This window comes from Lepidochelys kempii, chromosome 1 (assembly GCF_965140265.1).
Source record: "Lepidochelys kempii isolate rLepKem1 chromosome 1, rLepKem1.hap2, whole genome shotgun sequence".
In the NCBI taxonomy this organism is placed as follows: domain Eukaryota; kingdom Metazoa; phylum Chordata; order Testudines; family Cheloniidae; genus Lepidochelys; species Lepidochelys kempii.
This window is the reverse complement of record NC_133256.1, coordinates 141,051,595-141,072,810: the sequence shown is the minus strand read 5'-3', so window position 1 is coordinate 141,072,810 and position 21,216 is coordinate 141,051,595. Positions and strand designations below refer to the sequence as shown.

Genomic DNA, 21,216 nt, shown 5'->3' with positions numbered 1-21,216 from the left:
GGTTGCTATGAGCTCTGAGGAAGGGGTAGCGCGTAGTTCTGCTGCCCAAGGAACAGACTGGTAATTAAAGTGTGACTCTCAGACTCAAAACTTGGTCCCTGGTTCCGCATTTTGCTTCATGGGGGAAGTAATTTGCATCAGCATTTCACCTGGCAGGTTTCACTTCCCACTTTTCATCAGTTCAGCTAGGTGGCCTGGAGCAACTGTTGTGGAGGTGAATGAAGTCAAGGCTCTGCACACTCCCCACCACTTTGCACAGGAGGTGGAATAGTGACCCTACAGACACTGCTCTCCCCCACCATTCTGTAATCCACAATATGGGTAGCACACTCAGGAGAGTAAGGGGACACTTTACACCTCCTTCCTCCACTTGACACAGGCATAGGGTGACCCACAGTCTCACCCTGTGTGGACATTAGATCTGTTAATCTTTTTTTTTAATTAGCTAAAGGGCAAAGAAAGACCAAATCTGATCTACCATGCTACGATGAGAGTAAAAATGCCTTCAAGTTCTCCTTCAAGGAAGAGAAACAGGATAAGAGGGAGCAGTTATATTCTACCTCTCGGTGACCAGGGGAGTAAATCCCTTATTTTTTAAGCATATCAGTGATGTAGAAATTCTCAGAGTACGGCCCTAAAGGTGTATATTTCAGGGATTACCTGCCAAATAATTTTCTGGAAGATGACATTTCCCTTCATACTAAGAACCTATTCAGTACACATTAATGTAGCTAAAAAATTCCTTTTGCGAGACTGAAGGATAGACAGTGTTTATCTCCTTTTCTATAAAGGAGAAAATGTTATTGCACTGCTCTCTGGAAACTCATGATGGGCTAAAATGAATATATTATCATGATCTAACTGTGGCATACACGACTATAGGAGAGTGTTCAAAATCATGCATTCAGAATCAACCCTTCTGCTTTCAGAGTAATTTGTTCATGAGATGTTAGCAATGACACTCACTGTTGAAGTTAAGCTGCTAAAACCAAGGACTATGCCTCAAAATATAGGGCCAAATTCTGATACCCTTACTAACAGGGAATAGTACAGTACATCACCCTTTGAGTAGTCTCATTGAGTCAAGGGGACCACTCGTGGTGTAAGGTGAAACCCAACATGAGTAAGCATAACATAATCTGATTTATAAGGATTAATAATATACTGGAGACAACTATCATATTTAGTTGTAATGTGGAAACTGACCTTTAAACCTAAAGATGACAACACCTATATGAAATATGACCAGCGTAGCTGTGCATCAGTGCTGACTTTAAAGGTTTTATACAGAAAAGGTCATTTTTGAATACTGCAATTACACTAATTGACTTCTGTATATGTTTTAATTAGAATTTTAAGGATTTGATTACCCATCAGTAAGAAAAAAGATTTGATTATTCATGTGTGCTAGACTATTGTATACAATACATCTTATTATTGTAATTTTAAAAGTAAATTTAAAATGTTAAAATTAAATTAATTATCTCTTATTCCACATCACTGCTATCAACAGCAGGTAACTAACAATGCTGGCTGCTATTAATAATAACAATATTATCTCTTAATATTCTATTAATGGAAAATGTATTGAATAAAATCCCTGCTGTGCCATTCTAAATTCTTACTGGGTTCAAGAGAAATAATCCAATTTTAACTGAGATTCAATTACTCTTTCTTTTCATTAAATTAAACATTTAAGCTCCATGAATATGAAAAGTGTGATGCTGGACTGGAACAGGACTGCCCAGAACTTTTAAGAAGTTTGTTAAGATACAAATATTTACAAGCATTTCTGAGTAACTATAGATTTTTTCTGTACTATTATTCCTTCACAATGAGGCACTGTGTGTAATTTTAATCAATGTACATGTTTGCCTACTCACTCTGTTTTTGGAACTTCTTTTCTAAGCCAGTAGAAGTCAGACTGGGCCAGGTATTTGCGGGTCTGCAGTACGTTGCCAAAATAGTCATTTTCTGAAAACTTCATCTGTGTAAATAAATCATACCCATTAAACATGACCAACAGACACAAAGATGACATGAAAAGAATCAGAACTTCGACAGTAACGAGATAATAATAATAATGACTAAAAATGATTTGGTTAAGTTAATGACATTATTCATATTACAACAGTTAGGATAAAATCCACCGCATTGCAGAAGGCTTCCCAAGGACCTCCACCCTGTGGAATTTCTAGGATCGCCCTACATAAATGAAGGGTCATGAGCAGAGTAGGTATACAGGAGGATCTCAACACTTTGTCCATCACCTTGGGTGGCGGGATGGTCATATGGTAAAGACAATGAAGTAGGTCTCACGATGTCTGGGTTCAAGTCCCTGTTCTAACACCAAATATTCTGGGTAAAATTATTTCATTAATAGTTTTGGTTCAAAATATTTTCTGTGCCATCAGCTAACTGGTTTTAGATCCCTTATTTATATAGGTGTCAGTAAGAAATCTTTTTCTAAATAAACCCAATACTCATACCATTTTTAAAACGAGGGGGTTTTAAACATTTTTATTATTTTCTTCTATCAGTTATTGCCATAATCAAATGTTATACCCAGATATCTACTATACCAGGAGAGGCTTAAGTGTTTTTCAGTATCTAGCCATACAAATTTGGGTATAAGATAATATTAAAAATTACAGGGACAAAGGTGAATTACATTTAATCCAGGTCTAGGGCACACACAAAGAGTTAATGAGCCTGACAACTGATGAGTACAAGCTAAGCCTGAGCATGCATTTAAACATGAGAAGTTTATGAGCAAAAATTGATCTTCCCTGGGAGTTTTAATAATTGACATCAACTATTTATTTTTTTCAAATGAAACCCTAAGGACTAATAAATGTTTTATCACAACAGTGGAGATAGGTATATCCATGATTGTTTACATTGGACAGCTCAGAGGACTGATAATTGGATACAACCACCTGTGGGTCGCTAGTTCAAATCCAGGCTGTGCTGTCAGTGACTGTAGGTCATTATGATCTGATTGCTATTTAGTGTCTTATGTGAAATCAATCAGTTGCTCAGAACACTTTCTAGAGCACAAATATCTACTTCCTATAAATCACCATAATAGGTCAATCAGTAAGGGGTCCTCTATATTAGTGCTTAAAATGAAAAACACCCATATTTTCTGTTTTATGTGAGTCATTTAATTCTGAATTAGAGAGGTGATAAGTCAGCACTAGAATCAAACTAGAGCTGTGTGAAATTAAATGTGTCAGAAGATTTCTAGGGAAATATTTGCCATATTGGTTAGTGCAATTTGCACTCCATAAAATTTCACTTTGAGAAAAAATGTTGATGATATGCAATGTACATGTTGAAAACATGTATTCCTACAGGTGGTATTATGTAAAGCCATTTTCACATGAAAACATTGCTTTAAAAAGTATGCCACAAAATTGTTCAAAGAGAAGTGCTGTTTGTGTAATTTTGCATTTCATTGCAAATATTTTGCACAACTCCCCCTCAAAGGAATCTAGCAGTGCTGCTCTACCGTCACTCATGTTAGCAGCATTTACAAATATGAGGGGTCACATTGCCAGAATCTATTACCAAATGTCTCAAATATGATTAGCCATGCAAGAAAAAAGGCTGTTAATATTACATAAAACCTGCTCATATTCCAATCATCCTTTCAAAAAATTCTCAAGCTTGGGACAAAGTTACACTTCAGTACCAATCTACTGTGTTGCATTTTCAGGGCCCAGACTTACAAACATAGTGCTTATGTCAGCAAGTGAGTCCATCACCTGAATGGCTTCTCCTCTATCCCATTAACACAGATTATAAAGGTTCACAATATCTCCTCTCTACACGGTTTCCCTCGGCAGAGACCAGACTTGCTGAGTTTTTCCTTCTTAGAGTTCTGAGTGAACTATGCCATATTTAACAATGCCTTGTTTGGTTGGTTTTTGTCTGTGTTCTATGGCCAGTTATACTGGAGCAATTTTTTGCAACGGTACCATTGCAAAAGAGAGTCTGTGAATGTCAGGTTTCAGAGTAGCAGCCGGGTTAGTCTGTATTCACAAAAAGAAAAGGAGGACTTGTGGCACCTTAGAGACTATGCTCAAATAAATTTGTTTTATGAATGTTAGATCATTTTAAGCCTCAGAATGTTTATCTTTTTCATGCCAGTATGTCAAGTAGCTTGGTTTGTCCATGCAAACAACTTGGTGATAAAGTAAATATTTCTCCCTTGGCTGAGAAGCAATATCTTCTGTTATTTGATCTCAATGTAGATGTAAGTCCTGTTTGTGGCTATTCCAGGTTTTCCTATAGCTGGAAACAACATGTTCTCCAGGAAGGATGGTCTTGTAGTTAAAGCCTTAGACTGAGACTTAGAAGCTGTGGGTTTAATTTGTGGCTCTACTACAGCTTTCCTGTGTGACCTTGGCCAAGTCACTTCACTCACACTGTGGAACAGTTCCTCATCTGTAAAATGGGGATAAAAATACTTCCTTTCTCCCACCCTTTGTCAGTCTTGTCTACTGACGTCTGGTCTATACTGGGGGGTGGGGATGGGGGAATCGATCTAAGTTATACAACTTCAGCTATGTGAATAATGCAGCTGAAGTCGACATACCTAGATCTACTCACCGCAGTGTCTTCAACGCAGTGAGTTGACTGCTGCCGCTCCCCTGTCAACTCTGCCTGTGCCTCTCATTCTGGTGGACTACCGGAGTCGACAGGAGAGCACTCGGTGGTCAATTTATCATGTCTAGAATAGACGCTATAAATCAACCCCTGCTGGATCGATCGCTGCCCGTCGATCCAGCAGGTAATGTAGACAAGCCTTGAGATTTAGAAGTCTTTGGAGTAGGAATTATCTTTTACTATGTGTTTGAACAATGCCTAGCACAATGGGTCTGTAATGCTGTATCTTATCTGGAGCGTCTAGGCACAGTTATCAATATTCATAGTATTAGGGAAAACAGTCCAAGCTTGTAATAATAATTTGTAACATTTGGGTAGAAAACGTATTACTGTAGTTTGTTGCAGAAGTTTATTTTGAGGAGAATGTTCGGGGGTTATTTTGTTTTATTATTAAATACAAAATTTGTATTGGCATATTTTTATCTTGAAAAGAATACTCTGGGTGTATTAAAACTGCCCAGACATATTTTACAGTTAATAGGCCTGGTCCGTCCTCTCACAGACAGAGGTGGAAACAAGGAGTATCTCTGTTGAAAATCTGTAAAGCTACCCTGGCATAAATCTGGTGCAAGTTAGAGGAGAATCAAACCCAATATTCATGGTGTCATAAATTCAGATCTTGCAGTCCTCACGATGGCATGACTCCTATTTAAATCAATGTGGATTCTTCTTGTATGAAGACTGCTGCACTGGACACATATAAATTAGATTTGGAAAAGATCTATTAGATTACTTAGTCCATCCCCCTGCCACGGCAGGATTGTTTCCAAAGATGTATTTTCTATTGCTTTATCTTGTTTGCTTTTAAATCTCTTACCAAGAGGTTTAATAGCATCAGCTTGATACAATGTAAATACATTAATGAAAGAAGTGCCTTATTTTCATTTTTCAGCTATTTTAACTCCTCACAGGCAGGACAGTCCCTCAGTGATGACAAAGCCAGTATTTTACACGGGAACTTTATTTCAATGCAATGTTTGGCACTTAACTGCTACAAGCTCTAGCAACCATCAATGTATTCTAATGATAATTCTGGAAAAATGATTGATGATGGCTATGGTTGGCCACACCCAACATTAAATCACCCCCTTGTGTCTGTGCATAATGTAGCTAGTCTTCTGTTTCTACTGTATCAGGTTTCCCTCCCACAGGAACCGACTGTGCTCCCTGGGGGGTTCTCCCTGTAGGAGAATCCCGCCTCCTCTACAGTCTCTCTCTTTTCCAGGGCTAAATTCTTCCTCAGCCTGCCTAACCTAAGCCCTTCCTGCGTGGGGGAGGGAAACTTCCCTATCTCCTCTCTTCTGGGTCTTTGCTCTTTAACTGAGCTCTCTCAGCTCCTTGTAAGGGCAAGCTCTACCTCCTCTGGGCAGAAAGTAGTTAGTTAATCACCCTCTCTCCCTGGAGCATGACTTGTTAGGGTTCTTTCTCTTGCCTTGCAGATGATGGGGATTAAGCAGCATCACAATAATCAATCTCTTGTATTGGCCAAGTTATTCATAATACACAATGTTATTGTAAAACAAATATTCCAATGGGCATGTTGTAAAAAGAGTCTCCCTAGCTTGGTTGAGGCCCCCTGAGACACCCGGTTACCATCACAGGCTCAGCTGAATCCAGCCTCCAACCTTGTAGTCCTTGCAGTGGGCCTCACCACTGTGGGCCTGCTTACTTTGTTTAGGGCAATGGGAAAGGCAGAAGTTCAGACTCAGAGAACAAGCCCCACCTGGGGTCAGCAAAAAGGTCAGTGGTACTACTTTACTTCAGGAGTGCCTGGGTAGCAGCTTTACTGGAGTCATTACGGCCAGGCAGGCAGCCAAGTCAGTCTCTCCCTACTGGGCTTGCCACTGGGGTTCACGGGATCCTTGCAGAGCTGGGAGATTCCTCCTACTGCTTTAGCAGCCATTCCCTTCTCATGGCTTCCCCCGTGCTGACTGCAGCTTCCTCTTTTTATAGCCCTCCTCCCCTACCATGCATGAATGTCAGGGCCAGAGAAGCAGGGCTATCTTAGCGCGCGCAGCCTCCCCAGATCCTTCCCTGTCAGCATGGGGTTCATCTATCCCATCACAATGCTCAATTCTTTCTTTTGTGGTTAAGCTAAGTTAGCACCAGAGCTGTGCATTTAACTTTATTGTTCTTTTAAGATTTCGGTCTTGTGAGACAGGTGTGGTCAATTCAGAATCATAAGGGAATGGGGCAAGTCAAGCAGAAGGCCACAAGCAAAGTGTGCCATGCAAGGGAAAAAATGTGAGTGTTTTCTGGCACCACCATCTTTATTTAAAAATGATGTAACTGCTTTGATTTTGGATGGCTGAAAGGAAAAGACAAAAAAATAGTTGTGACATACCGTAAAGGAAGAAAACATTTTACACTTACTGTTTTGATGTCTTCATTAATATACGTGTCATTCATTATAAACTCAGGGTAACCCACTTTTGCCAAAACCGCTTTTGCCTTTGAAAGAAAAAAAACTGGATTGTTTAAGCATTTAAAAGTGCATTTCTTCCCTCATTGAAAGGACCGCACAGTACTATACCTCCCAAATGGCACCCGGGTTTCACCTCAAACAGCTTGCTTATGTGCAACAAATCTGTTTCAGTTTTTAACACTGAGGGGATAACATTGAGCTGCCAGTTTACACAGTATCTCCACCGGCTCCTGTAGAGTTACTACAGAATTACAGGTATGCTTGAGCACATAATCTGGTCCTAAGAGTTGAACCTCACCAAGGATTGCAAGCAAAATTAATCTAATGGTCGCAACTTGTATCTTTTTAGTGTTTTAACAACCTGTGACCTGTATAACTACCATAGGGCAGCTGAAACAAGCCCAGTTATTCAGATGTATGTCGGACATGGATATGAATAGGTCAGAACCTCAGCTGGGATAAACACAGCATAGTTCCACTGACGTCAAATAGATCTCACCAGACAAGGATGTGGCTACGGTTTTCTGACGGAGAATGTGGTTTCTACAGTTCATGCTGTTGAACTGTGTTTTGCTCATCTACCTGAGCCATCTAATTAAAGGCTTTCCACTCCACCTCTGTTTTAACAGACTCCATTTCTTAAAATACTTGTTCCCAATAATAGCACAGAATCCTCTGTATTCCTATGCTCAATATAAAGGCAATAGGAACATTAAAATAATTCAGTTTACATTTTTACATTAACTTGGATTTATTCTGTTTCACATTTGTGAGAATTTGCCGTAGTGTTTATATACAGTACATCATACATATTATATATATACACACACACACATAAAACAAACATATTTATGTATGCACACTGTGACAAAGTTCCTGCTCTACCTTGGTGGGCCTTGAGCTTATTGGCGAATTTGCTCAGCTTGGAGCTTCTTAGCAGCCCTCAGCTTGGCCATTTTTCTGAACGCACTGTCCAGGTCGATGACTCCTGTGTCTGACTAGGAGTTGGGAGGATTTGGGGGGGAACCCGGGCCCGCCCTCTACTCCGGGTTCCAGCCCAGGGCCCTGTGGAATGCAGCTGTCTAGAGTGCCTCCTGGAACAGCTGTGCAACAGCTACACCTCCCTGGGCTACTTCCCCAGGGCCTCCTCCCAACACCTTCTTTTATCCTCACTATAGAACCTTGCTCCTGGTGTCTGATAATGCTTGTACTCCTCAGTCCTCCAACAGCCCGCGTTCTCACTCTCAGCTCCTAGTGCCTCTTGCTCCCAGCTCCTCACACACATACCACAAACTGAAGTGAGCTCCTTTTTAAAACCCAGGTGCCCTGATTAGCCTGCCTTAATTGATTCTAGCAGCTTCTTGATTGGCTGCAAGTGTTCTAATCAGCCTGTCTTAATTGTCTCCAGAAAGTTCCTGATTGTTCTGGAACCTTCCCTGTTACCTTACCCAGGGAAAAGGGACCTACTTAGCCTGGGGCTAATATATCTGCCTTCTATTACTCTCCTATAGCCATCTGGCCTGACCCTGTCAAAACACACACACACACGTGTGTATATATACACATACATACATACATGTATACCAGGGTAACTGTCATGCCTGCACTTACATTTCATAAAATCATGATACAAATTGGAAACAATTATGTAACCTAACTTTATAATACATTTGTGTATGGCACTAAACTTGTCCCACCCCAAGGGCATCCATCCATAGTTACTATGGAAACAATTTATTTCCAAGAGAAAAAGAGGGGAGAGAGAGAGAGAGAGTCTAAAAGATGGGGGTGGGGGAAACCAAAAAAATAAGACACATGCATGATATAAGCTAAACATGTGACAGAGTAGGATGGTATAAAATGTATATTTCCATGTTGTTTAGGAAGACAGATATCAATTTACCTTTTAGGACTACGGGACTTTTCCTTAAAACTTTCCTCTAGTAATGTGATCCTTTCAACACAAAAATCTGAAACCATGTGAAGGCTGAAAGAGGAGAACCCTAATGAACAACATTGCCCTTTTAAAATAAACCAACTTCAGCATATAGGCTCCAATCCTGCATGCTGATCTGTGTGAGAGAACCCCTACCCCCATATGGAGCCCCTTGACTGTAGTGTTTGCTTAGATTGATTTATTTATTTTTCCTTCCTCTGCAGCATGGGTCATGGGTCACTTGCAGGTTTAAACTAGTGTAAACGGTGGGTTCTCTGTAACTTTAAATCTTTAAATCATGATTTGAGGACTTCAGTAACTCAGCCAGAGGTTAGGAGTCTATTAGGGGGGGTGGGGGGGGTTCTGTGGCCTGCAATGTGCAGGAGGTCAGACTAGATTATCATGATGGTCTCTTATGGCCTTAAAATCTATGAGTCTATGAGCCTCTGAGAAGCAGCTTACAGGATCAGGGCCTTACATACCAAGGTGATAGGAAATTTAGAAATAATCTAGACAAAACTCATCTGATACCCTTGAGTCATTTCATATTAGTGGCCAGGGCATATAGTAATATTAAGAACAGGAGTACTTGTGGCACCCTAGAGACTAACAAATTTATTTGAGCATAAGCTTTGGTGGGCTACAGCCCGCTTCATTGGATGCATAGAATGGAACATATCATAAGAAGATAGATAGATAGATAGATAGATAGATAGATAGATAGATAGATAGATAGATAGATAGATAGATAGATAGATAGATAGATAGATAGATAGATAGATAGAGAGAACATGAAAAAGTGGAGTACATGCTAATTACTCTTACTCCACTTTTTCATGTTCTCTGTATGTGTATATATATATCTTCTTAGTATATGTTCCATTCTAAGCATCTGATGAAGTGGGCTGTAGCCCACCAAAGCTTATGCTCAAATAAATTTGTTAGTCTCTAAGGTGCCACAAGTACTCCTGTACTTTTTGCAGATACAGACTAACACGGCTGCTACTCTGAAACCTATTAATATTAACTAAAGAACCTATGGCATCTCATGAAAATCCTTAGGAAAACATACACATTAGAAACAATTCAGATTCATCTCTGTGATCACAATCGGTCCAGCCCAAAGACCCAAAGGGATATGCTTACTTGTTTCTTGTGGCAATAAGAATTATTGCAAGGCCACAAAATGACCAGAAGTAAATAATGTCTAGGCTGTTTCCCTTCCCACCCCAGCTACCACCAGGGCTTCCTACAAAGGCTGAGGAGACCACAGTCAGAACAGCCAGCTCTGCAATTTCTTGCCATCCCTTTGCACCAGCTATGCTAGTGTAATGGGGAGAAGCAATGCTACAACGTTTTCCCCCAAAATCCTTCTTTTACCTTCCCTCATTTTCAAGAAAACAGGATCTTTGCCTCTTGAGAGTTAATCTATTCCTAGGGCTTATTTCCCAGTTGAAGTTATTGTCCTCTACTAGTGACATCATAATTAATTGTTGCAGAGATAATTAAGATGTCACAATCAGAAGATTACGACTTCAGGTTAGAAATTAACAGCAGGAACAGATGAACTCTTCAGCAAGAAGGATCCCATTGTCATACAAATATCCCCAGTGATAGAAAAACAATAAAAGACAAATGCTCTACAGGAAATATGAAATGAGCCAAATTACCTCTAAAATAGAATGTTTTCTTAGTTTTTCATAAGGCACAGTAGGTACTGAAGATTTTTTTAAAAAAATGCTTGAGAAAACAGGAAAGAACTAGAATTCAGCTGTAGACAGCATCTATTTTTTGCCCTGCTTATGCTTTCTTGCCGAGTTGACTGAACTTTTGTGATGGTTTCAGTACATTACTTTAGGGTTTTCAATGCTATTTGTTACTATATCAGTCTCAAGAAAGCAAGTAGGAAAACTCATCAGTTTTAATTTCCACTAAGTTGGCTGCTTAAATGAGTTAGGTTAGTCTCAAATGTCTTGCATGTATTCCAAAGTAATCATTTTAATCACTTAATTAAGCAGTCTTTGTGTTGCATCTGCATAATTGAGCCCTTAACATTTTTGATTAAACTAACAAAAGAAACAAAATCATTTATAATAGCTGATGCACAATTGCCCTTTTTAAAACAATTCAAAGAATCAGTGTGGATTAACTGCACCAATATTGCGTTGACATGGAGAGCTACAATCAGTACAAAATGTGGATCAAAAACATTGTTAAATATATTTAGGCAAATAACAAAAATCACTTTGAATTATATTATCCCTTAAAAACACTGGCATTTTCCAGACTGCCTTCCAGATCCTTAGCAGCTGTAAACCTCACAGAATTCTGACACCATCTTAGGCCCAGCAATCTCAGTGAGCAGGTCAATCAAGCATAGCTGTCACGCTGAGAGGAGCAAAGGTGGACTCTGGCTTCAAACCAGAGGTGTTAATGGTCTGATCTGAACGAGAGCATACTGCTCTTCTCCCTGTCCCACTCAGAGATTTTGATTTCACCTTGAAGAGTCCATCTGCATAGACATTAAAATCTTTCAGAACCATAAAACTTTTCTGACCTAGAACTCTGTCCGTTCAGCCAAGGAAGCTGAGGTACAGGATGACAACCTGTACAACCCTGTTATTCTCATTTTAAACCTATGCCATTACTCACACACAAGGTGGACTCTCAAACGCATCCATTTCTGGAGCGAGAAACATCCTACATTTAAGGGTAGATAGAACCAGTTCAGCCATGCCACCTCCCCATGGCTGAGGCTGAACAAAATGCCCTTCATGATACATCTTGACTATGGGTTTCAGAGTAGTAGCCATGTTAGTCTGTATGAGCAAAAACAATGAGGAGTCCTTGTGGCACCTTAGAGACTAACAAAAGGACTCCTCATTGTTTTATCTTGGCTACGGAGTCCTTTGCTCCAACGTCCTTTCCCAAAGAAACCACAAGCAGCTTGTGGCCCAATGGCCACTTTCAACTCATTCTCTTCCATGCCAGACCATTTGGGATTTGAGGCTGCTAGCTTAATTTATATGCTGGTCAAGTGTGGCTGGAAAAAAACACCAACTAGTGCTGAATGGCAGCCTGGCACTTTGTGGGAGAAAAAAGGACAGTTTAGAGTTATCACTTTTTCCCTTTAAGCCTGACCCACTCCATCCCAAAGACGCCTTATTATCACCTCTTTATACTTCCCTCTTTTTATATGTGTTTCAATGGTGAGATGTCAGTTGTGCACCATTGATAGATATTTGGTTCATGTCTGTGATACTATCAAAATGGCCAATCCAGAATGAGGCTTTGGACAATCTGCTTCCTAATAGCAAGTTTAACAACTAATTTAAATATCACTGACAGCCAACTGTTATTTACCATTCATTTCATATTGCAGTATATGTATTGTGTACGTGCACGTGGGAGGGAGAGAGACAGAAGGACAGGGAAAGAGAAAAAAAAAATCCTGGCCCCATTGATATCAGTGTAAGTTTTGCTATTGACTTCACCCGTAATTTTTCCCCCCATTTCTATTCATTACAAGTGTATCGCAAACCAGATGGCTGCAAATGCAAAATGAAATTTAAAAAAAATTAACTTGCCATGGCTTGCCAGCCTAAGTCAAATGTTTGTGTTTCAGAGCTACAGAACATCATTCAGATTCTTCTACCATGCCTTGGTATCTGAGCATTACCAGAGACCCTCTCACTGATCATTTTAACTGCTGGGCCTGATTTTCATTTACACTAAGATCCCTTTAAGCCACCCTGGCAATGTAAAGGGTCGTTAAAGTGGAAGTAAGTTACAGTTACCTTAAATGTATAGTTTTACTAGAGTATATTCATAGCTTAAACAAACTCCAATGAAAAACTATCATGACTGTCAATGTGTTACATTATATCTTATTTTTATCATGATATAAAAGTACTTGGCTTTAAGCACTAACCTACCCCTGTACATTGAAATAACACTGTATCTACTGTAAAATATTTTTGAAATACCTGCAAAAATTAAAATTCATGAGTATGAAAAAGCTTTTTTGTACCGACTTTAAGAAGATTATTTTTATTTTGGAACGTCGAAAAAATTAAAAATTAATACAATTATAGTTCACTGAAAAATTAGCATGAAATCTAGTTTGAAAGCTAGAATCGTTCATGGCAAAGTAATGTTCCATTTAATTACAAAGATTAATTCAGCCTTTATGTACATGTCTGGTCTTTTCATTTTTCATTGAAAATATATAATTCGAGTGCCATCTGGTAAAATTGCTGCACGCATATCGCTGGCAGATATTTTAGTTGTACACACAGAAAAGAGGAAAAAAAATAGGGTGATGGAAATTTGTAAAACATAGTGAGGTACAATATGGGGCTTGAACCAACTCCCAGTGACATCAGTAGAAAGGCTCTTATTGACTTCACTGGAAGCTGGATTGGGCCCATCACGGTGATGTATTTTATTTCCTCAACTGGTGCAATGTGAAACAATTTGTGAATAGTAAACTTTGCAATCAAAAGTGAAGTGGACACTCTAACCCAAACCCTTTTATTGCTTGGTCTAAAGTGCTAAATGAAGTTATCAAGAGTGCTTGATCTGTGCAGAGCATACTACAGAACACAGCAAGTCATCAAACTGCTGTGTATGTGGCTGTTTTTAAACATTGGCTTTAACTGTTGGTCTTTTTATACTTGTAATGATTAAAAATGAGTACAATTAACTTAACTATGACACTTAATTTATCAAGATTCCAGGGAACTGGAGGGTTGTTTAATAACTAATTTGCACGCCACATCCAACTGGCCAACAGTAAGCTAAGCTATTATTTTCCTATTTCAGTAGTTGTTTTATATGTTCTAACTTAATGTGGTTATTAATGCTTCCTTCTTGCTACATCCTGAGTTCAACAACATAAAAATAGCAGGTGACATGTGACTAATCACAACTCAGCAACACAGCACAAATATAAAATATCTGGTGTATGATAGTCACACCGACCTGTTTTCAATCAACTCAGAGAGTAGAGAAAACTGTATTTGGTGTATTTGGCAAATGCCAGTCTGCTCATGGACATTCCAGGAGCAGGGGAAAAAAGACAGGAGGGGAATTTGCCAAATAAATTGTTTGTTGGCAATTATTCACTAAGTGCTAATACAATAGGGGTGATATTAACAATATTATTTCACCTTTATTATATTGCCACTTCAATCAGTTGAAACTTCAGTAGGACCTCACAGCATGGAGATGTCAGCACATCAGTTTGCATGACTGAGACACTTTTTTCTGTCATAAATCCCTGCTAATGCTTTCTGGTCTTGTATGCTTTGAAGACAAAAATCTTCACAGCTGGTTCAAGCAAACTAGGCCATTCCTCAAGTGCATGATTCACCTCTGGGGCTGCAAGGCCCAAGATTCAGGGCAAAATGCTGACCCCATTAAAGTCAAAGACAAAGTTCACATTGATTTCATAGAACCAGAATTTCACCCTCTTTTTGTGTGTAACATTAACCTAACCTCCCACCCACTTCTGTTCCAAACTCCTATGACATGCGAGAGAGGAGACCCAGGCCCTTCCTGGCTTGTGAAAGAGTCATGAACAACTGGTACCTGAAACACTCAACACTTCATTCAGAGAAGGAATCTTCACTTTCTCCTTTCCTACACACAGCAATCCAACAAACACTAAAGAAAACCACCCTGGACACTTCCATCCTAGCCAACCACCAATTAGCCGTGATGGGAAATGGCACCTCCATCACTAGACCCCTCACTTGTGGAGTTCCACAAAAATCAGTTCTCTCTTCAGTGCTTTTCAACATCTACATGCAACTACTAGGTGAACTGGGCAAACAACATGAACTTAAGTTCCAGCAGTATGCAGATGATACACAGTTCTACCTATCCTTCACCATAAACAATCACATCGCTATTACAAAGGTGGCCTACTGCTTGGATGGGTTCAGCTCTTGGATGAAGTCGAACCCAAGCAAGACAGAAGTGATGCTGCAGCCATGGTGCAGTCTCCATTGGTTGCAATACACACCCACAATTAGTGAATTCAGTCCGTAGTCTATGAGTACTCTTGGATTCCTCACTGATGCTGAGCTTTCACATAGAAAGCATTACCCAAGGATGCTGCTATCATCTCCACCTAGCTAGGAACCTCTGTTCTTTCCTGGCAGAAGGAGACCTGACCTCAGTTATTCAAGGTTGCATCACCTCTCAGCTGGGTTACAGATTCCTAAGCCATAGGAAACTCCAGCACATCTCTTCATCAACACAGGCTACTATGCACATATCAAATCTGTCATCCACTCTCTACACTGGTTTCCCATAGAATTTTGAATCAAGGTCAAGGTCTCAGTCCTTATCGTGAAAGCACTTCATGACCTGGGTCCAGGATATCTAAAAGATCATCTAAAGCTCCAGGACAAAGCCCATGATCAACAACGCTACTCCTCTGGCACAATGGAACTATCAACAATAAGACCAAAGCTCATCTGTGCTAGAGACAGAACTGTCTCTGGGCATGATCCAAGAGTGTAGAATGAACTCCCGCAAGAACTATGGACCACCACTAACCTCACCACCGTCCACACGAAGTGCAAGGTGCATTTCCTTGACCTTGCCTTCTCTTACATAAACACATAACAGGTAAATTAAAAAAAAAATACAGACAAAGATACCACACTGCACATGCTTCTCCCTCTGAGGAGAAGATGAGAGAGCAAATAAAACTTGGCAGATGTGTAGTCATGTTGCTTCATGCACTACTGGAAAGTGTTCAAATACTATGATGATGAGCCCAGTACAACAACAACGTGAATAGAATAGAATGTTCAGTTCTATAGATGTCAGGCAGCACTGCACCAGAACTATCATGTGAGTTTGTGAGCAATTAAACTGAAGGAGGAACCTGGGATATGTCCTAGCCACAACAGCAGTTAAGGAAGAGAAATTCCAGTTCTTAGGAAGTTTAAGCTATCACCATCACATAACTCTCAATCAGCAGCACTGCACACAGGGCCATCCCTAGGGGAGTGCAGGGTCTGGGGAGGAAGTGACAGATTAGTGTCTTCCGGGACCAAACATGTCAGCCATTTGTACCAGCCCGTAGGACCCTTTAAAGTGCGGGGATCCAGGGTGGAAGTGACAGATTCATCTCTTCCGGGATCAACCATGCCGGTCAATTGCACCGGCCTTCAGGGTCCCCCAAAGCCCGGGACCCGGAGTGGTCGCCCCAATTTGCCCTACCCAAGGGACGGCTCTGACTGCACAGCACTGAAGCACAACCAGCAAACACTACTGTGTATCTTCCTGGAGTGGGTCCCCCATAATCTGGGAGTCCCATGTAACTAAAGGTTTGACATTATTGGGTGAACTAGCCTGGAAAATACTGATCCCATTAAAGACATTGCGAGTTTTACCATTGTCTTGATTGGGGAAACGATTTTAAGTTTAAGACCACTGAGCACTACAAATTCCTTTTATTCTTAGAGGAGATTATTTTAGCATAAGCATTGGACACAACAGCATGAGTCATATTAACATAAAAGCCAAACCAATTTCTTAGCTCAGTGTATCAGTATAATTACTAGACCAGCTAATATTTGTTCTTATCAGAGATAATCCTGTTCTAAACTCATTCTTCTACCAGCTAAACCAGGGGAGGGCAAACTATGGCCTGTGGGCTGAATCCGGCCCATCAGGGCTTTCAATCCAGCCCACAGGCTTGCCAGCCCCGTGGCACAGCAGGGCTAAGGCAGGCTCCCTGCGTGCCCTGGCCCTGCGCTGCTCCCAGAAGCGGCTGGCACCACATTCCTGCGGCTCCTGGGGAGGGGGCAGAGGGCTCTGTGCGCTGCCCTCACCAGCAGGCACTGCCCCCTCAGCTCCCATTGCCCGAGAACGGGGAACCGCGGCCAATGGGAGCTTCGGGGTGGTACCCGCAGGCAAGGGCAGTACACAGCAGAGCCGTCTGCCCCACCCCACTCCTAGGAGCCACTGCCAGACATGCTGGTCACTTCCAGAAGCAGCGAGGGGCCAGGGCAGGCAGGAAGCCTGCCTTAGCCCTGCTGCGCACCACTGCTACCCCAGAGTTGCTGGAGGTAAGCGGTGCCAGGCCGGAGCCCACACCTCGACCCCCTGCCCTGAGCCCCCAACCCCCTGCCCTGAGCCTGCCCTAGCCCTGCTGCGCACCGCTGCTACCCCGGAGCTGCTCGAGGTAAGCGGTGCCAGGCCAGAGCCCACACCCCGAACCCCTCCTGCACCCCGAGAACCCCCTCCTACATCCCGAGCACCCTCTCCTGCACCCCAGCCCCAAGCCCCCACCACACCCCACATCCCCTCTTGCACCCCTTGCCCTGAGCCTCTTCCTGAGCACCGCACCCCTTCCTGCACTCCCTCCCATACCCCAACCCCTTGCCCCAGCCCTACATTCATGGCCCTGCATATAATTTCCCCACCCAGATGTGGCCCTCAGGCCAAAAAGCTTGCCCACCACTGAGCTAAACTGCAGTTATATCAAAAGAGACATACACCTGTGTATTTTACTCTAACTCCATTTCCCATTTTTACCTTTGCTTGTGATGCTACATCATGAGATTCAGTTATTTTATGTACAGACTTGTGGGTAGGGGGAGAGATGACAGATTGCAAGACTACACAGTGTACATACCTCACCACAGATCTGGACTGTCAAATGTGAATATTCATGGCACTCAGAAGATATTCCTGATAACCCTTCATCTATGATCACACAATATATATGGTTGGATCTATGCTTACTATATCCCTTGTAATTTTGAACTAATGCAATATGTTGATTCCAATGAACCAACTGCATTTTGGTATTTCATGCTCCATATCAACTCTGAGTGAATCAAATCCAACAGTCCAAAGCTATCTATAAATGTATTAAGAAAGAACACAGTGAAACTAGTCATAAAGCCAATGAAATGATCCAAGCCTTAAATCAGTTTATTCTTGGCCCAAATGCCAACTGACAGACATATTAAAAAGATTTAAAATACTGAATGGGAAGGAGCTCAAGTGTTTGTTTTGGAAACCAATGCAATAGACAAGCCATACTCAATGAGAATTTAAATAAAGCCAAGTCCACGGAAAGAGAGTCTCCTTGCTGAAATAAAGCTGCAACCATTCAGACTAAATCCACTGGCAGACTACAGTTTACCAATCTGAAGTATTATATTGGAAGGCAATAGTTGTTTCAGCTTTTCATTGGAGAGGTCTAAAAAGATTCTTCAATCCCCAGTTAATGCTGAACAGTATAAAACCCAATACCAAGCACAAAGCAATAAAAACATACGGATCGGATATTAAGCAACTTTGTCCTATTTCTAGTCCCATTGATGCCAACAGTAAAACTCCCATTTACTTTGATGGGAGCAAACTGATAATGCTCAATGCTTCGAAAAATCTTACCCTATGCCTGTATGCTAAATCCTTTGTTTTATAACATAGTTCTTATTAACCTCAGGGCTACAATAATTTTTCCAATTTTCCAGCTACATAAATGTGATTGGACTAAACCTATAGTTGCAGCTGTTACTGTTTCTTTTTAGTGAATGTATTGATATTTTTAAAGTGCCAGACTGATAGCCCTATTTTATCCACAAGCACCTTGGCTTTTGCAAGATAAATTAAGAGAAGGATGCATTAAGGTCCCAGTGAATGAGTAATGATGTTCCCTTTAATCCAGGCAAAAAAACCCTCCATAAATAAATTCTTTTCTTTTTTTGGGGGGGGGAGGGGCATCCTAATGAACTTAAAATAAAATTTAAGCACTGAGCAAATTACCATGCTATTTTTCACATTTTACAGTTCATAAGTAAGGGCACCCCAATCCACAAATAAAATCAAATGATTGATTGAGGTGGGATTGAAACATGTAGCAACAACTGCTCATTGGGGACAATAGGGAAGGGTGTAGTGCTCTGCGGAAACTCTGGAAGACATTGTGTCTGACACAGGCAAAATGCTGCAAGAACTCAGGGAATCCCATATGGAGCACAGATACCACGCTACCCTTGGAAAGGGTGCAATGTCTGCTTCTGGCCAGTGAGAGGTAGATGGGGACATGGCCCTTCCTCCTCTCTGCCCCCACTGAAGATGGAGTAATTAGTTCCAGTAGCAACACTAGGCCTGAGAAATCCTTGCATGGAAATGGCCCAAGAACAGGCCAGCCCAAGGACATGGTGCCCCTCCCTATGTTGGAAATTCAAGGGAGGAGAAGCTCCTTAGGCCCTCCCTTGCAAACCCACACTGTGGTCCAACATGATCTAGGACTCTGGGTACAGTTTTCTCAAGTGCCTAAGTGACTTAGGCTCTTAAGTCACTTAGGTACTTGAGAAAATTATACCGTCTCTCGAACTCCAGATGATGTTATGCTTTCTCCAGAACCTAACGTTTCATTTTAACGAACAACCTTGTTATCCCTCCCTTCGAAGTCATGCTAGATTTTCTTCCCAGGTGTGTTTCATTTCAGAACCCAGGAGGGTTGCTATTTACAAAATAAATACATACAAACATTAATTGCACTTTCATCTGTTAGCACATTGCTCTAATTATCCATTAAACTCTTCTTAGAAAGCTACTCCGTGCCTCACCCCCACCTGGAGAAATCCTGAGCAATTGACCTCTACTGCAAATGGTTGCCATGCCACCCATTGCTGGAAACATGAACAACTCTGAGCAAAACCTTTTTGGGTGTTTTTTTGTTTAAGCTCTGGCATGTCAGGAGATTTAACAAAGAGCACTGCATTGATTGACGTGGTTAAAAACCCCCAAGGGCTTAAGAAAGTCAACGTGCTAAAGGAAAGTTTAGGTTCTGAATAACATAGCATCATCTGCGCATAGATATAAAGGGAGCATAAGGGAGGGAGAGAGGGCAAGGAGGCTCTCTCCTGCTGCAGGGCCCAGCACTGTGGGATCTGTGGTCCCCAAAGGGTCTGTCTTGGTAGCTGTGATAGGGATTGTGAATAACCCGCTGTTGATAGTGACAGCCTTCCAACCCACGCCTTCTGTTTGCATTGGTTGACATTTGTTTAAAATTTCCAGTGCTACCTTCATCTGGGAAAGGGATATTTTTTACTAAAAAAATCTAAGAATTTTCTTTATATTTCTAGTTTCCTGTAAACGAGTGGGAGTCTGTGACCCCATCAGTCTGCGTGGCCCTATGCTTTGCAGGGTCTAAAATCCAGATCCAGCCAGGAAGTGTGTGGACAGGGTGTGGCTTTACCATTTCCCAGAAACTTAGTAGCCATCATGGACTTAAATTCAAGCAAAGAAGACTGTATTTACACCTCCCTTTCTCTGACCTCCAAGAATAGATTTATCTGTATGGTGGTAAATTGTTCACTCTGGATCTGAGCAACCGTATCTCCAAAATACCTAGAAAATGCCTTACAGCCTGAACATTCAACCGTATTGAATGCTACCAATGCAACATACTCAGTCTGTTCCCCACTTGAAACAGTTCTTACAATCAGGGCTTTGCAGTTGTTGTCTCACTCTGTGGAGAGGAATGCTGTCCACTTGAGCCAAGCCCCTTCTGTGCAGACTTGCAATGAGCACACCAATATTACTCCCTTCATCATTCCCACCCCTCCCTTCTATCCTATATTGCAGACAAGAAAACAGACATGCGCAGACATGCAAAGCAGGCAAGACAGCACAGAACAAACAAACAGAAGAGACATCCTGTTTTCTACCTAGGAAAGCGTCTCTCTTTCTAGTAGATATTACTTGTGAAAAATCCCATTCTTGAGCTTAGATTACTTCTAAACTTTAAAAAAGTTACTTTTCAAAATTATCAAGGAAGAAGCAGACAGTCATCACTTATTTAAAAAATGTAGGCACATTAGTGTTTGCCTAATAAATGTGAGGAGCTGACAAAGCATCTTTTCCGCTGAGTACTGCATGCTGCTTGGTGAATAGCCAATAAGGGAGCAGCCTCCTCCTGCATCTGATGATCCCCGTTAAAAAAATACCTCTGTAAACTCTACCACCACCAGAGTCTGGAGCATTTCAATGGGACATTTAACATTTCTCTTCATTATTTGTTTCAGACATCACTGGCTAATGAAATGCTTGAACAATTTAATCTCTGCTGACGTTATTACAAAGTTTCCCCCAACGACATCACCATTTCTGCTGTCTAATACTCAGGGTATTAAAA

General features: G+C 41.2%; 1 protein-coding gene across 1 annotated transcript in view; it reads right to left on the bottom strand.

The window, feature by feature from the left end:
* Positions 1 to 21,216, bottom strand: part of PHEX (phosphate regulating endopeptidase X-linked) — a 141,089-nt gene that overhangs the window by 40,398 nt on the left and 79,475 nt on the right. The window contains exons 13-14 of the mRNA XM_073328113.1: positions 7,048 to 7,125; positions 1,884 to 1,987 (exon numbers count right to left, since the gene is read on the bottom strand). Coding sequence (XP_073184214.1) covers positions 1,884 to 1,987; positions 7,048 to 7,125 — 182 coding nt within the window. The remainder of the gene's footprint in view (positions 1 to 1,883; positions 1,988 to 7,047; positions 7,126 to 21,216) is intronic.